Raw genomic sequence first — 18,818 nt, forward strand, 5'->3', positions numbered from 1 at the left:
ACACACACATGCACATATAGACACACATGAAACTCAGCTTTGCTGAACTCATAAAACATACGATCCTTGTACCAGGATTTGCGAAATTCGGGACGATTTATCATAAGCTTATAACTTAAGTATATAGCATTAGAGAACTGGTAGCTCATTAAGCATTCCTAGCATATACGACTATGTCTTATATACTATATATATATACATAAATACTTTAGCCTATGCAAGCGTATTTTGTTACTGTTTGTTTGTTTTGTTTTTCTGTTCCCCCTCCCCAAATATATATATATATATCGAATATATTTTCTACATCATTGTTTTGTCATTTAGTTTTCGAGTTTTATGCAACGCATTAGCTTTAGTTGAATCGTCTACAAAATCAGCCACAAAACACGAAACACACATAGCAAACAAATAACTGAATCTATATATATTTGAAGAGAAACTCAAGAACAGCCATGAATAAATTCTATACAGCAGACAAACTCATAAAGTTCGAATTTATGATTTAGCTCATCGTTTAATTTGTTTTCTCTACTTTGTTTCTTTTCTTGTGATGTCTTCTTTTAAGATTTTCTGATGTTCCCAGGATGTTCTATATCCGGCCCGGAGGGCTGCAATCTATTCATCTATCATTTGCCCCAAGAATTTGGTGATGCTGAGTTAATGCAAATGTTCCTGCCGTTTGGCAATGTGATCAGCTCTAAGGTCTTCATCGATCGTGCAACAAATCAAAGCAAATGTTTCGGTAAATCTCGAAAACTTGAAGCTGTAGCAATTGTCGTACATTGATTTCTAATATTCAACTTTTGACAATTTTGTAGGTTTTGTTTCATTTGATAATCCCACCAGCGCTCAAGCGGCCATTCAGGCCATGAATGGCTTCCAGATTGGCATGAAAAGACTGAAAGTTCAATTGAAGCGGCCAAAGGATGCCAGTCGACCTTATTAACAATCGGAGTTCCTTAAGCGTAACTTACATCAACAGCAACAGCAACAACAACAACAACAGCAGCAGCAGCAACAACAACAACAAATACAACAACAACAAATACAGATACAGCTTCTGCAACAACAACAACAACAACAGCAGCAGCAGCAACAACAACTACTGCAGCAACACCAACATCACCAGCAGCAGCAACAGCAGCAACAACATCAGCTATATCAGCAACATCAACAGCAACAGCAACAACAACAACATCATCACCTCCATCAGCATCATCAATATAATGCAACTACCACAGCACCAGCTACAGCAACAATAACAACATCACCAAACAATCCCAACAACAATTTTCGACCACAATTAGCTAATGATCGCAATGCAAATCGCAATACGATTCCCTACACCTTTGCTAGCTGGCGCAATGGCACCTATTGCTATCGCTATAGCAGCAACAGCACCAATGCCAGCAACAATAACAGCAACAACAACAACAACAATAACAGCAACAGCAACAACAATAGCAATGAGAACATTCCCTGTTCTCATGATACAAGTAACTATTCCAAAGTCGAGCTCGTCGAGAAGTTGTTCTTGTGGCAGCAACAGAAACGAAAAGCCTAGCAGCACCAAGAGCAGCAGCAACAGCGACAGTAACACGAACCACAGCAACAACATGGATCAACTTTTTATTAGGGTAAGATGAAAATTAATTAATCATCAATCATGATTTTAACAATATGTAATACCATTTATTTGTATAAACCAACAATATATGAATTCAATGACCTATCATTATTATTAATATTCAATAATTTCACATTAGTGGCGAAAGGTTAGACTGTTTCTTTTACATTGCACTGTTAAAGTCAGCATTGACACTATTGCTTTTATATGCTTAGTGGCAACGCTCAATTGCACTGTTAAAGTCAGCATTGCTTTTATATGCTTAGTGGCATTGCTCAATCGTTACGTTCTCTTCATTGACGAATTCATACAGAGCCTCAGTAGCCGTCTCACTCTCACTCACTAGGTACGAGACTATGTTATTTAACAGCCACTGTTAAGCGATCAATGCTAAGTCTCTTAGCAGCTCGCGGTTAAACAGCTAGCCTTCGCTCTCTTGCTCTTCTGGTGACGACCACTGTTAAGCGACACTCAATCGTGGGCGACGGAATATAAATAGAAGTGCTTGCAACTATTACTCAGTATTTACATGCAAATGTAAATGCTCCAAGCCTTGCACTAATACCAAGGACGGTCAAATTGAACAGTATAATTCAATTAAGCACCAATGACATTGGATTGCTTCTATATAATAATTTGCTTGTAATCTTCCAATCATTTGATTTCAACTAACAGTTATTCTATTATTTCTACTTGTCCAATCATTCAACATTTCAAATCAACTAACATATTTATATACTTCTTTCAGATGGACTTGAAACAATGAATTTTGCAAATGCTAAGTGAAGCAAAGCCGCAGCAAATAAAACAGCTAAAAACAAAATAAGAATGAAAAAGCTAAGAAAATAGTAAACAGAAAATGTAAAAAAAGGCAGCTGAAAGCAGTACTTAACTAAAATAAATTGAAAGAAAAAAAAAATTAAGAGAAAAATACAAAAAAAAATTAACTAAACAATACACACACAAAACAATTTTTTGCCAAAATGACGAATATATATATACATATGTACATAGATATATATATATCGACATACATATATATATATTTATAGAGCGTGCAACAAACATTGATATTGAGCAACAACTGTACACACACATACACACACACAAATCTATTCACACACACATACCAAAAACTTGAGACAAAAACTGACTGGTAAGAGACCAAAATTATCTGGGTTTTCAACTAAAAAAATGAAATTAAATAATAATCTTAAAAACAAAACAAACAAAAAATAATAAAAAAAAAAAATACTGCAGCAACCATTTTTATACACAAAATAAAATATGGAATTTATTAAAATCTAAAAACAAATATATGCTGTAAAAAAATACACAGAAATCAATACAAAAGAAAATAAAAAATAAAAAACCAAAAAAAAAAAAAAAAAACAAACGCAAAAACTGAAATTGTTAATTAAAGAACTAATAAAAACAGAAAACATATGCAAATGAGTTGAAAATGTTTAGGAGGCGTTATGGATAGAGCGTAGTCGGATGATATAGGACGATCGATTGATTGATTGATTGATATGTAGCTCTGCAACTTTTTAGCATTTAGTACTAAGCAAATTGGCGATGGATATATAAATATATATATACATAAACCTATAAATGCAAATAAAAATTAACACAAAAATTCGAATTTAATTAATTGTAAGAAGATAAAAAATAACTTAGCACTAGGTGAAAGCAGTAAGCAGCAAATAAAAAAAAAAAATAAAATAAAAACAAACAAACAATATATATATATACATATGTATGCATATATATATATACATATTTGCGATATGCTTTTGAGAGAAATACACTTAAGTCCAACAATTTAAAGAGAACCACAAATGGTTTTTGCGTGTAGCCTGCAACAAACAAAGCAAAACAAATATCATTTTTTATAATATATAAATGAGAAACTAAAAACAAACAAACACAAATAAATAATTTAATTAATAAATTTGTTAGAAATACATATTTAAAAAAAAATGGAAAAGAAAAAATGAAAAATCAACGCGAGTTGGATAAATTCAATTCATTTTACATGAAAAACCCTTTTGAGTTAGGCAACTAGGAAAATCGTAAACGATTTTATAGCATTAATATATATGTATATAATATATATACATATATATACATATTACAAAAGGAAATCAAAGAAAACTTTACACTTAATCTTAGCTGCTTGTAACAAAAACAAAAAACCAATACAGGTACTTACATATATATGTATATATATGCTTGCATATATGTATATGTATATATTGAAATAAAGAACTGTATATATACATATATGTATATGTACATATATGTATATATTTATATGAAGAAACTATATAAACTAAAACCAAAAGTTGCCAGGGTACATATATATATGTATATATGTATATACATTTCTATATGTACAACAGACAACTAAACATTTGGCCACTTATTTTCACAAGCTCCAATTAGAAAAAAAAAAAAAAAAAACAAACAAACAACTAACAAGAATGATGTTGACCATATAACGCGCCCTTAGCCCTGTTAAGAGAACTAAGCTAACAGAAACACAAGAAAAATTTACACAGTCATTAAATTAAGAACACATAATAAGTCTTGAGTGCATAAATTATTATTGATGAAAATATATATATATATATATATACATATATACATATTTAGCATTTTTTTATATATACAATTAAAACAAAAACATTTTTAGCGAAACTAGAAAATTGAACACAACATTTTTATATTTCAATTGATATGTTTTTGCCTTTAATTAAACACACACACACACAAACACTACTTGCAAAACAAAAATATCTTACTAAAATATATTTACTCAACTCTGTTTGAAACATCATTACAAAACATTTTTGACATTATCTTGAACAAGAAGAAGAAGAAGAAGAAGAAGAAGATGAAAAAGTTATATCTGTACAAAACAAGGAAAAGTGAAAGATTGTCAAAAATCTACAGCTAAATATGCCAAAAAATAAAACGTTGATGAGAGAACAAGAAGAAGCAGCAAATAATTGATTAACAATTATTTGCGGTTTGTATAGTGTAAACGAGAGAAGAAGAAGAAGAGGTAACATAAAATTGAAATACGTTTAGCGCCTAGTCTGCGGGCTTGGAACAAAAGCTCGCGACAAACACATATTTGATACTAATGATAAAAATAAAACATATATAAAAAACCAAAAACTAAAAAACACAATTAATTATTAAATAATAAATAAATATATATTAAAGTATATAAGAATATTTAAGCATACAACAAATTGTTATGAAAGTTAAAGTTACTTTTGTTACCAGTGCAATATATAATTTGTTTACATTTCAGTTTCACACACACACACACAGCACACACACACACACACAAGCACACTCACACCCAGTCATACAAAGAGGAAATATAATCAAAAGCAACAGCAGCCAGAAATCATGAAGAGTTGGAACAGAGTATTACGTAGTTAGTTAGTTCCAATCCAAATCGATATCCAGTCCCATATTTCTTGGCAAAAGTCTTTTTGTCTCACAGCCTAACTAATTTCGATTAAATAAGTTTTCTTTTATGAAATGTTACGCCTAGAAATCTTGTAAATATAAACGAAACTCGAAGGCGGATGAAAGTCCCCCCAAACTGCAAAAGCAAAGAAAATATGAAATGAAAACACACGCAAGGATGCAAATGCAACTGTGCATTATATACATACATACATACATTTAAAAAAAAAAAAACAAATACTTAAATATAGCTATATATAAATACATTCATGCATACATACATACATACTTACTTAAATTTAAATGCATAATTTAATATCAATAATTGATTTTAGCAACTATTCTGTAGTTAAACAACAGTTGAGTAACAGTTGAGTAACGCCCTCAGATTTTTGCAGCTTCGAAATGCTAATCTAGATTTTTACTAGAGCAACTTACACTCACACCCTCACACACACACACACACATATATACACACTCTCACTATATACATATATGTATTTGCGATCTTGTATGAATCGATCTAGTCAAATTCAAGTTAATTATTGCATAAAAAACACACAAGAAAATAAATAAACAAAAATGAAAACCAACTTAAAACAGAGTCAAACTATTGAGATAATAATAAAATAATACAAATTATTATTATTATTATTATTATTACTATTATTATGATTTTGTATTGAAAATACACGAAAAAGTATTTAAATTAAATATATATATATATATATAAATACTTATATATATATAAATATTATTATTATTATTATTATTATTCTATGCTATTATACAAAAGGAAAAACGTTTTAGACTATATACACAATATTTAAATAAAAACTAAAATAAAATATTAACAACTTAGTGCAAAAAAACTGATTTTGGCAAAATTATGCAAATTATACTATATCAAAATGAAAACAAAAACTTAAATTATCATACATATTATTATTATTTCTAATACGTAAAACAACAGTAAACTAAAAAAAGATGAAGATGCGGATGAACAAATAAAAGCGATCAACAAATTGAGAAAAATACAAAATACCAAAAAAAATCGAAAACTTGTTTCATTTTTCTTTATTTCCATTCCGTTTTTTTTTTTTTTCAAGTGTGATGATGACGTTGATGTGGCTTGTGAATTGGCAGACGGAATGACAAAGAGAGAGCTTTGACGGACGGACAGACAATTTGGCACATTATATACCCATATCACTTTCTATATAACTATAACTATCCAAAATTTTATGATTTCTTTCGCAAATTGTAAACTTCAAAACAAAAAGAAAAAAAAAAAACACAAAAAGGCTGTGACTCGAAAAAAAAAGAAAAACTAAAAAAAAAAAATACTAAAAATCAAATTGTTTGCATTTTGCTTTAAATTTTTATATTTTTTACTTTTATTTCGAAATTCAGCTTAAAGAAATGTTTATTTCGTTTCCAAAAGCGGTGATAAAATGCAACCAAGAAGCCAAATCAAAATTAACGCAAAGATACATAAAAAAAAAAAAAAACAAAAACAAATATTTAAAAAATAAAAATATAGTAACCAATAAAAACGAATAAATAATTAATGCTTAAATATTGAGCGCTTATTTTAAATTCGAAATGAAATGTGATGAAAACAAGAGAAAACAAGTTAAATAAATATAAATCGAATTGAAATTAATGAAGAAAAAAAGAGAAAAGAAAAGAAAAAAAAAACAATTGTACCTTGAGCATAAAGCGCAAAAATTGGATTAATACAGAAACCAAACACAAATGAGAAACAAACAAAAACTAAGAGAAAAACAATGAAGTGCTAGGCAAAACCCTATAGAAAGATGCGCCCGGTTTCGTCCAATTTGTTTGTAATGAAGGCAGCCACGACAAAAGATTTCACATGAGATTGGCAGTTGCATTTGCAAATTTTGCCAAAATACAGTTTACTGCTCAATTTTCCAACTGATTTTGTTGAACTCAAAGAAAAAGGAAGAAGAAGAAGAATAAGAAGAAAATTATAGCGCGTTCCAACGCACTGTAAACTTAATATACAAAGCTCATCATATCAAGCGCGTATATCGTAGATCATTAAAGCATCCACGCATGCGCTCTTCTAGGCGATTCTCATAGATGATACTTTGCTTAGGAGGAACAGGCATAAACACAATTTAAATGGTTTAGTTTTTTTATTTTTGCTTATTTAAATTTAATTTGAAACCAAAAATTAATCTTAATATTAAGCATTGTATATTTAACTAAAAGAAAATGAAGTCTCTTATCGATGATCGTTCCTTAAACTTAAATCATAAGATTTACCATAACAATACTTACTTATAGTAGCTACACAAGATGATATATATATATACGATATGTGTGTATATATATCTCGATTTAGTGCTATATGAAAATAGTATTTTTATTATGAGATGGGCATTCTTATAGAATGTTTGAATTATTATTTTTAGAAATCAACTAACTAACTAAACTAACTAACTTATTAATTAATTACTCTATTGCTAGTTAATAACGAAGGCTAGACAATGTAGTGAATGAAGCTTACAACACTTATACAACAACAACAACAAACAAACAAACAAACAACAAGAACAAGAACAAGAAAAACAACCAAAAAATATAAACACATGAGTCCAAGTTTAGAACTTAATAATCAAAAATATATTTAGATACACTTTTCTGCAGGTATTTAACTAACAACTAAATTATTAACAAAAGCGAAAGATTATACTACAAATAATAATGTAAACTATAGAACTATAGAACTATAGAGCAAAGCACATTCAACATTGACCCCACCATAAACCAAGGACTACTAAATTTCATACACTAGTTTTTTATACACCTACGACTAGCACACACACACACACACACACACATACAGACACACATAGTTAAACGGGCCCAAGTTTATAATGGAGGGTGCATATCTTTTTTGCTAGGCCAGGAGAACATTTTTGCCTTGATAGCATTTGGGTTTTTGTTGAAATCGAAACACGAATAACTTATAGGAAACAGGGTAAAAGATGCAATTAACAATTATAATACTTGAATTAAAATCATACTAATAAAATAAAAATTATAATAATAATAATGATAATAATATATGATATTATAAACTTTTGTTATATTTCTTCCCCTATTCAAGCTTTTGCACTATGTACGTTTATTTGAAACATTTTAAAGCTTTGCATACAACTAGAATTTGCATTGATATATAAATATATATATATATATATACATATAGTTCTAGTATATTCTAGTATATTTAGGAGCAAGAAATGGGCATAGTTCGGGACATGAGTGCAGTAGTAAGCAAGTATATAATCTATATATATCCATATATATATAGTTGAAACACAACCAGCAACAATAATTGGCGGCGCTTGTAAGAAAGCTCAGAAAGTGCATTTAAAAAATATTGAATAAATATATATATATATAAAAATGAAAACAAAAACGTTTTTAAAATATATATATGTATAATGGTAAATTGCAAAAAATAGGCAATATATACATATGTACATATATATATGTATATTATTCTATTATTATGACAATTATTATTATTACGAAAATCCAAATTTTTGCAATTATACAAAAAGGTAAACAACGGTAGGAAAGAAAATGCTATGCAAATGAAAAGCGAAAGTGGAAAATGGAAAAAGGCCCACGGTTATTTTTTGTAGATAAAAATGTTATCTTTTAGAAACTTAGCCAAATATTAGATACTAATACAGATGCAAAGGCGGCACTTAAGGCACACTCGAGGCTGAGTGTAAAACAAAAACAGAAAAATCAAAGCGAATTTATATTGTAAATAGAAACAAGACACAAAGCCCAATGCTACTAATATAAATTATTTAATAATAGTTGCTAGTCTAGACTTTAGCAGACATTAACACACACGGACACACACACACACACACACACACACACACATACTAACACATGCCCACACACACTTTAAGTAATGTTTCTGTTGCGTTTAATACCCTATAAAGCAGCTTATTCTAGTACACAAAAACGTTACTTTCCGTTTAGAAATCCGTCCGTAATTAGCATTATGCACTAGCACACACACACATACACACACACACATACACAGAACACGATCACGCACACCTAAGCAAATTGATTTGCATCTGATAGAAAATACTTTTGAAGATTTTATGCGCAGCACACTCAAATACAAATTTAGTTAGCACACACACACATGCACACACGCACACACATGAATAAGATTATAACAGCTGATAAGTTATTATTTGGAATTTTTGAAGAGCACCTTTAACGAAAACAATAAAGAAAGAAAATAAATAAATTAGCAGCAGAGAGAAAATGCAGTTAAATGCCATATAAAAGTAAGAGAAAAACATATAAATTAAAGAAAAGAAAAACAAAACAAATTGTAGCTAAAGATGTAAATTTATCAAACATGTTTCATTTAAAGAACAAATCTCATTCCTTTCTGCGATTATACTAAATGGATAATTGAATGCTTGCTCTTGTCAAATGTTTCCTATGTTTCCAAACTACAAAAAAAGCAAACAGAAATTGAATAAGATATTAAACAGAATTAAATGTTAAATGTAAAATGGTTTCAAAATCAAAACAAAACGAAATAAAATAAATGTGTAGTAATGAAACAGAGAAATTTCCAAACAAATAAAAGAGAGAAACGAAAACAAAACAACGTTTACATCAAAGTTCAAATCAATTTCACACACTTCGATGCAAGCTTTTTCTCAAATATGTAAAGCACAATTTGAATAATATTGACAAATTTATGTTTTTTCTCAAGTTCTTTGATTTGAGATAAATGCAATTCGATTCTTAAAGCACAGCGCAACGGCAGATAAAGGAAAACACATTCACAACTCACAGCAGCACACGCACACACACACACACACTCATACATACATACGTGTACTTAATTAAATTTTTAAAAAATTTATATTTATATACATGCGTACATACATACATAATACAGGCATATACATAGTACATATAAAGAGAAAGGCGCAGGAGGAGAACTAATAGGAAATGTAGATGAAAAAGCAAGGAAAACATACGAGTAAATAGCGAAACAAAAACAATTTAAAATAGCAAAGAGAAAGGTCTTTATATATATATATATACTATACATATGTGTATATTAAATACTATTTATAAATAATAACAACTCAATGGCGAAGTGTGTAAAAATTGTGCATTCGTTCATGGGGAAAAAAACAAAAGGATGAAAGTAAACACCGAAAAAAGCAAACATTACAAAGAAATATATCTATGAATATATATATATATGTATATGTATATATATATATATATATATTTATGTATATGTATATATATATATATTTATATTTATATTTATATTCAATTTAATGATTGAAGCCCAAAAACACATTTATGAAATGCTATCAAATCAACTATTAATTAATTAATTAATTATGAAAGCAAGCAAATTAAAGCAAAACATACAAAAAACTATGCAAATATTTTAATACTTAACAGGCGTAAAGAGCAGAAACCCAACATTAAACAACAACAACAAAACAACTCTAGTTTAAACAACAATAATTATTAATAATTTATGCCATACAAGAAACATACATAAATAAACCTAAACATATATATTTATAAGTAACTATATTAACAAAATAAAAAAATAACAATAACAATTAGAAGAAAGAAACAACAAAAACTACATTCTTACATTATATTTGCGCCGATTTCTCATGTTGTTGTTTTTGCTATTCTTTCTATATATATTTATATATATACAAATATATGTATACATATATATTTACTTATTTATTTGTATTATTTCATTTTGATTAAAACGTTTACGATGGAGAAAGCAGTTAGGCCAAACGCGCGGCAGAAGCTAACAATAATATAAAATAATAAAAAGAAAAACTTAAAGAAAACAAAAAAGTAATAAGAAATTAAATATACATAAAATAAATATCAAAAAGTTTTAGGCTACATTTTGACAGTTTTAAAACGGGAAAAAAACAATGGCAAACTTTGTAAACTTTGTTTCGTTGGCCAAAACTCTGGGCGTCGTATATGGGCGACATAGAATGAGAAACATATATTATTATGGTAAAGGTAGCAGAGCAGAAAACGAAAATGGAAAATTAATAAATGGAGCAGAGCGGGAGAGGAAAAAATATAAATGAACAAGTAAACCAGTTATAATTACAACAATTAAATTATTATTAATAAATAATTATTATACATGACAACTTATGCAAATGTAATAAGTGAAAAACAAAAATTATATATATATTAAATAAAATGCAAAAAAAACGGCAAGTTTAATATATGAAAAAAAAAAAAAAAACAAATATTAAGAAAAAAGGAAAAACAAAATGGTAATATTACAAAAATGCAGAAAAATATATATTATATATACTTTATAGACATTTAAACATGAAAACAAAATGCAAAGAACAAACTAAAAAATAAAGTTACAAATAATAAACTTTTACCATAAAAACTTCTGGTGTTTCTTATTTAAATTTGGCGGGTATCTCGGTTTGGCGCACATCTGGCAACTCTTTTGTGCTTAGTAAGTCAGCATGCACCGATCTGGCAGCACTGTTTGCTGTTGCTTGGTAACGAGTCGCCCTGTGCTCAAATAAATAACGAAGATTTGACTGCAAGCAAAAATTTTCGCATTTCAAAAATTAATTTATTAAATAAAAAATAAAATAATAATAATATAAATAATGAGTGACCAGCTAGATCAATTAGCCGCCGCTGAGTTGCAGCGCTTGCAACGCCAACATCGCTCGCTTCAGCTAGATTTGCGTGGGCTGCTCGAGGAAAAGGCGAAACGCCTGAAAAAGCAAAATCACATGATTAACGTATTGCAGCAGGAAAACGAGAAGCTAAAGGAAGAAATCAAAACATTGGAGGGCGGCATCCATGCTCGCCGTAATACCAATAAGGAGAAACAGCTAAGCAATCTGCAAGAGCAGCAATCGGAGCTGCAGCGCGCCTATCAGAGTGAGCAAACTAATCTGTGGGAACTGGAGGGTCACATACGTAAAATGGAGAAAGAGATTGATGCGCTGCGACGCAATGAGGTGCCCGACAACTGCTACAAGGACACCATCTGCAAGGTGCAAAAGAGCGTAGTCAAACTCGAAAACCGCCTGGATGTGGTCAACAAAAAGTGCAGCGATGTTCTAACGGAAAATAGCAAGATGAGAGATGCCATCAATCATATGCTGCAAGATCGGTGAGGGTTAATGAGATATTATATTTGATGCTCACATTTTCCATAAATCAATTCAGTGCAAATTTCAACGAGATGTGGCAATCAATGGTGACCCAGTTCAACGATGGCAAAAAGCTAATCATGGACCTCATTGATCAGTCCACAATGGCATTCGATCAGCGGCAGGAGCTCTGCACAAAGCTGTCCGTGCTCAAGGATCGCAATGAGAATGACAAAGTCATGCACATCCAGGAGATGCGAGAGATGCAACGTCGCTTAGAGCACGACGCCAAGCTGCAGAAGTTCTTCGATATCAAGGGTCAGAAACGGCTCAATCCGGAGCTGGAGCAACGTGAGCTGGATAAGAGACAGAGCCAGAAGGAAAACTATGAGCGACAGCTGTTCGAGTATAAAGAGATCATAGAGAGAATCAAACAGCTCTATGGCGAGGATGACACCGAACGTCTGGTGGCACAATTCAAGCGCCAGGAGGACGAAAACTTTGCGCTCTTCAACTACGTGAACGAGTTGAGTCACGAAGTAGAAGTGCTCAACGATACCACACAAGAATTAACAGAGGAGATTGGTAAGCTATGAGCCTGTGTGAAGAGCGATGCCTAAGGGATGATAATATTGTTTCTTGTAGAGCGTCAGAAGTCGGAGCAAACAGAGAAGGAGCTGAAGCTAAAAACTGAGGCCTTGGACTATTTAAATGACGAACTGGCGCGCATAGAACAGCTGGCCAAGGAGACGAGTGAAAAGAAACACAATCTGAGCAACAGATTGCAGCAGCTGCTGAAGGGTATAGAGGAGATATTCAAGTGGGTTTACTTCAGATATTATTGTGTACATATATATTTGTATGTATATATTCCAATTTGCTTAATAACTCCCTCAGATTGCTGGCTTGCGATGATGCGCCCATATTGAATGTGCTCAGCTCGAAGACCTTCCTCACGGTGCACAACGTGAAGCTCTTCATAGGCGTCATCGAGCGTCGAGTGAACATTATAATCAGCACCATTAACATTGAGGATAATTCCAACAGGATCTTGGCCAGAAAGGATCGTGTGCCGAAGTTCAATATACGCGAATCAGCTAAAATGAAACACTAATTGAAATCTCGAAAAGGAAAACACCATATATTTATTTAATTTAACTTGTAAAGTAATGCACATAATTTACACATATATATTTATATATAATATATATATGTATATACAATATATTTATACCTATACATATATTTCTTTATATCAGAACAATTGTGACTAATCTCATGTACTATAGCTTAAGTTTATTGCATTGAACATAAGTCCTTAAACCAAATAGAGATAAATAAATATTGCGGCTCGCATTGAGCAATTGCTATGCACAATTTAAAACTAAAAACAACATGCACACAAATATATACAACTATATGTATATCATAGTTATGAATAAATAAAAGGTATACAAACATAAAGCTTTGGATTGTAATATCCAATAGGCAAATACTCTACGAAAATGATTGGCAATTGATAATTGTAAAATTCAACAAGTCATTCGAATATACCTAAAGTTACATTATGAAATATTGGTTTTGTGATTCAATATTCTTTTAACAGGCTTCGTTTTAAATATCAACAAAAATATAGATATATGTATATATATATACGTATGGACTACAGTTAAAAGTGGCCAAGAGCCAGTATAGATTCAGATTCCACATAGACACGCCTACAATCCTCACTCGAATGTTACGGCTCATATGCAATCAAATCGCTGGCCAAAGTTGTTGGCACGGGCGTTGTCAAGTCGCGACTTTCGCCGTTGAGCAAATAGACAGGTACATTACTAGACGCCACTTCAATCTCGTGTGCGGCTATTACACTGCTCGGCTCCAGCTCGGGAGTGGGCATACGCACTTGCATAGCACTGGGCTTCACTGTTGCATCCTCCTCGCTGCACGACTCCCCATTGTTGGCCAACGTTACATAGGCGGCAATGCAGTCTGGCACAGGTGACGATGAAGCAGCGGGAGTGGGTGAAGAGGCAGGAACATCAGGACCAGAAGTAGCAACAGGAGTAGTACTACAATCAGTGGGAGTATCAATATTAGCAATGTCAGCAGTGTGAGCACTATCAGCAGCATCCACAGTAGCAGTATCAATATGGACAATATTATCGGCAGTAGCTGTATTAGCTGCATCACCAACCGGAGCTGGACTATAAGCACCGCTCAATATCTCCTGCTGAGCCAGTTTCTTCTTTTTATTAAAGTTCTTTATCCTTGACCAACAATGCTGCTTTCGCCGACGCCGCTTGCCGAGCTTTCGCTGCTTAGGCTGATCCAATTCTTTCTAAAACAAGAAGCGAAAAAGTTCAGTAAATTCAAATGTATTGAGCCATGAAATGCACCTACGTTAATACTGTCCTCAATGTTGCTGCGTGACATTTCCAAGTTGTCAATATGGACACGCTTCAGTCTTACAATAGGCATGAGCAACCTTGTAGTCGCTGTTGTTGCTGCCGTTTTTGCTTTCGTCTCCACCGCAAAGTTTTTTATTATCTCCAGATCTCTTTCTAGCTTATCTATATCATTACGTAACTTCATATTTGCTGCACACAATCGCTTTTTCACCTTTAGATCTGACACTGATTGAGATTTTATCGTAGCATTCAGCTGGCGCTTCTCGTCCATTCTTCTACGTTGAATTTGCAGCAGACTTTTGTAAAATTCCACGTGCTCCGTGGAATTGTCTGAGAACTTGCGACGGTCAAATTTAAACTTTCTGGCCAAGGCCTGCACCTCAACGTCTATGGGATTCTGTACGCTATCAAAGGACTTTCGAGGGCGACATGTCTCTATTGAACTGTGCGTGGAGGCGGGCGGAGTGGGCAATGAGCGCTGTGAGCTGCGAGGCGGCAGCCTTTTCGGTTGCGGCGTCGGTGTGCCACTGGAAGCATTGCTCGTAGTGGGCGTTAGCTGACTCGTGGGCGTGGGCGTGGGTGTCGGCGTGATAGCGGCTGGCGAGCGTGATTGCTGACCTTGACGGTCACGTCGGTTGCAGGAAGACAACGATTCGTTAGTCCGTTTATCACAGTTTTTCTTCGATTCCAGTTTGCTAAACATCCGCTGACCGGCAAGTAAATGTTCTAAAAGAATGGACATTAAAACTATTACAATCAATATAAATAACAGGTGTATGGATAGTATTACCTTTACGCCCCATCCACTTTAGGGATTCGATAAAGTCCATGTTTGAACTGGGCTTCGTCAGATGCGTTAGTGATGTATAATTTGTTTTATTGTAACGCTTAATAGACGGCTTTATATTTTTAGGGAATTTCTTTAACTGGGCTTTCTTCGAGGCGACCAAAGGTTGTGCACTAAACGTCACCTGCTTCTTGTGCAAGGAGGCTTCGCTACTATAACTATTACGACTAGATGATTGATGGCAGTGATGATTGTCATTGGGTTTAAGTTTCGTACTAGCCCCCGGAGTGGTCTTCCTGCGACTGAACGACGCTTCGTAGAGCAGCTCGGTGGTTGATGGACTGGCTGATTGGCCTGTGTCTGAATGGAGCATGCAGCTGGATATGGCATCATCATGGAAATTCAGCTGCTGCTGTTCGTCTAGCTCCAACAGCTGTTGTTGATTTTGTTCCTCCTCATCTTGCTCTGCCGTTTGCACACACTGATCTACAAGATGTGGCGGTGTCTGCGTTGTGGACACCAGATGCAGACTATCCCTGCGGCAGCTGTAGCTATTGACTATGCGCGGCATTGTCATTGTATAGGTGGCAGCAGGAGCGGCAGGAGATGCAGAGGCAGCAGGAGAAGCGGAGGAAGCTGACGCAGCAGATATGGTTGCGCCACCGCTCGTCGCTCGCTGATATGTGCGCAAATTAATGGGATAGATGCGCGTTATGGGCACATAATCATCATCGCCCACTCCAGTCGCCTCGTTCGAGTTAGAAGATCCACTGCTATCCACATTCGCGGGTACACTGAAGTCAAGTGAGAACATTTCCTCCTCCTCGTCCGATTCGCACAGATCCACAACTTCGCACGTGCTGTCTATGCCTCGATACAAAGCCGTGGCACGCTTTACAGGCTCCAAGCGACTGGCATTGCGACACAAGCGCTTGAGGAAGTCGGGCGGATCAGGAGCTGGTGGTGGTGGTGGTTCTTGCTGCGTTGCGCTCGACGATAAGAACAAAGTGCTGATCAATACCAAACCAGATTCAGAATCTGCTTCCTCTTCATCCGAGTCAAGGATCTGTTGGCGAAAATTAAATGAATAAATAGTTATTCTGAAATTGTGCTATCGTAAATCTAGTCTAATCTCTTATATATTTTACTCAGCTAATGTTGAAGTCATTTTATGAGCAGCAGAGACACGTTCGCCTGCGCACGAAACGCGACTAACTGCGTCGGTGCAGGACAAGGCGTGACCGTCTGCCCAACTCAGACCTTTTACTAAGACATCATTATGGACAAAGTAAAGGAAAAGGGAGCGATCTTATTTTAATAGATGACTTACTAATTCGCTGGGGTAAATCATCCGATTGTCCATTTTGCTGGCTGAATGCAATCCTCGGCAGCACTGCTTAAGGCTGAGATATTCCAAAATGATCCGCGTGGCCGTGTTGGGTGTATTGTATTTGGGCAGATGCTCTATGTAGGCGGGATTGTAGAGCAGCGTGCGAGCAGGTCGCATAAACTTGATGGCAAACTCAAAGATGCGCTGCTTGGTCGACTCATTACGCTCCAGTCGTTGCCAGTAATAAAATATAATAATATATTCAATGTATATCTTATCGGGCAGCTCGACCTGACTGAACAGGCCAGTTGTTGAGGACCATTCCGGAAAAAGGCGGCTAAAATGCAGATGTATGCAATAATAAATTATACACTTGATAATGCTTTTTAATCAGCTACCAACCTGTAGAAGACCGTGATAATGTTGGCCTGGCCATACAGCTTGGGTATGGCGATTAGTGTGCGCAGTGTGTTCTCCTTGTGTAGAGCGGAGCTCTCTTCATTGCCCTCGACATACAGACTGAGCATGCTGCCAATTCTTTCAATAATGCACTGATCCTTCTCGATGCGATCCTGTGCAGCGCACAGCTCACAGGCAATATAATTGGCCACAATGTAGCACCAGCGATCACGACTCAGGGTCCAGCTGTTGGTGGCCGACAGGCGCTGGCCCAGTAGAGTGTGTATCAGGTCCGCGAGGCCGATTATGCTGCGCGCCAATTTGCGACATATTGTGGGCGAGTTCTGCGCGTACTCCAGCTCCTCTCGTATGGCACTTTTAATTGAGCGGGTAAAATACGATCAGAAAGGGATGCGCTATTTTAACATATGAATCAGATCTTACCTCTCGAACTGTCTGAGTAGTCGATTCATAACATTGTTGAAGCTGTCATCATGAATGGCGGCTATCGCTCTATAAATATAGCGGCGCGTCTCAGTCAGGTGCACGAATTCCGGCACCGCAGCCGTCGACGATGTTGGCGCTGCGACACTGACGCCGACAGCGGCAGCGGTCGCAACTGTGGTGTTTTCATCAACATTCATGCAGTTGGTTCGTGTAGTGCTCATCATTCTACAATTCAAGAGAAGGTCGCAAATCAACAAAATTTTTGCATTGTTTGAAGAGAAAGTCCCGTTAGCCCGACTGGCCCTACATGCATATGCTCATATAAATGTGCGCACATACACACACGCTCCGCACAGCACGCACACACACACACGTACCGCAGAAATGTTAACTGTAATGAAAAAGCGGCGCGCACACTTCTCGCACGCTACACTCCAAATATCGCGGGTGCCCACAATCCAGTTACGAGTTCACAAGGCATTTGCTTTATATTCAACATGTTTTACTCAACTTTCTACACGCGCATTGTAATTTATATGCTTTGCAGACTATTTGTGTTTTAGAATGTTGACTGCTAAAATACACACGAAAATGCATTTAATCGGTCACACTTGGCCTCAAAATAATTTACAGTGTGACTGTGTAGTGGAATCGTCAAATTACCAAATATGGCGCAACATTCCAATGTTGCAGTGTTGCAAAACGCAAACAGGGTAGCGCGAAATTTGAAGCATATTTTTATTTATTATTAGTCTTTAAATATACATACACAAATGTTTATTCACTAATTGTTTTAGTACCAAGCAATTATAAGATTTGTCATAAAATTATAAAATTGGTTGTATTTTATTTTATTTAAATTTCAAAGTATTTAATAAAACGCAAGCTGCCTTTTTTTTGTTTTTAATGTTGTTACCAACTTTTTTTATTAAGTCCATAATCAGTTCTTTCTCAAATGAATCTACAAATTCCAAATTGAAAACTTAAGAGAGTACATATTTAAAATTTATAGATTTGATTTCTCAGATACCACATCTTCAATAAACCTGAATTCTAAGCTAGAGGCATATCAAATGCCAAATGCTACACATTTCCATTC

The 18,818-nt window shown here is 34.2% G+C and overlaps 3 protein-coding genes across 3 annotated transcripts in view; 2 read left to right on the top strand and 1 right to left on the bottom strand.

Annotated features, from left to right (window-relative positions):
* The window catches only part of bru3 (CUGBP Elav-like family member bruno 3), a 160,667-nt gene extending 150,876 nt beyond the window's left edge, over positions 1 to 9,791 (top strand). The window contains 3 exon segments of the mRNA XM_089259248.1: positions 566 to 742; positions 819 to 1,637; positions 2,376 to 9,791. Coding sequence (XP_089115374.1) covers positions 566 to 742; positions 819 to 1,564 — 923 coding nt within the window. The 3' untranslated portion in view covers positions 1,565 to 1,637; positions 2,376 to 9,791.
* A 1,943-nt stretch (positions 9,792 to 11,734) lies between these two features.
* Ccdc114 (Coiled-coil domain containing protein 114) lies at positions 11,735 to 13,673 on the top strand. The gene is made up of 4 exons (XM_018101107.3): positions 11,735 to 12,365; positions 12,422 to 12,930; positions 12,991 to 13,165; positions 13,243 to 13,673. The coding sequence occupies exons 1-4, from the start codon at positions 11,851 to 11,853 to the stop codon at positions 13,457 to 13,459; spliced, it is 1,416 nt and encodes a 471-aa protein (XP_017956596.1). The 5' UTR covers positions 11,735 to 11,850; the 3' UTR covers positions 13,460 to 13,673.
* Positions 13,460 to 18,359, bottom strand: LOC108651429 (uncharacterized). Its single transcript, XM_089260257.1, has 7 exons — positions 18,097 to 18,359; positions 17,717 to 17,944; positions 17,276 to 17,647; positions 16,874 to 17,210; positions 15,547 to 16,609; positions 14,749 to 15,482; positions 13,460 to 14,686 (listed from the first exon to the last, which is right to left on the bottom strand). Exons 2-7 carry the CDS (start codon positions 17,941 to 17,943, stop codon positions 14,084 to 14,086), a joined length of 3,336 nt encoding a protein of 1,111 aa, XP_089116383.1. The 5' UTR covers position 17,944; positions 18,097 to 18,359; the 3' UTR covers positions 13,460 to 14,083.
* Positions 18,360 to 18,818: the final 459 nt, after the last annotated feature.

Source organism: Drosophila navojoa, chromosome 4, assembly GCF_054131105.1.
Source record: "Drosophila navojoa isolate 15081-1374.11 chromosome 4, UAZ_NAV_1.0, whole genome shotgun sequence".
Taxonomy (NCBI): Eukaryota; Metazoa; Arthropoda; class Insecta; order Diptera; family Drosophilidae; genus Drosophila; species Drosophila navojoa.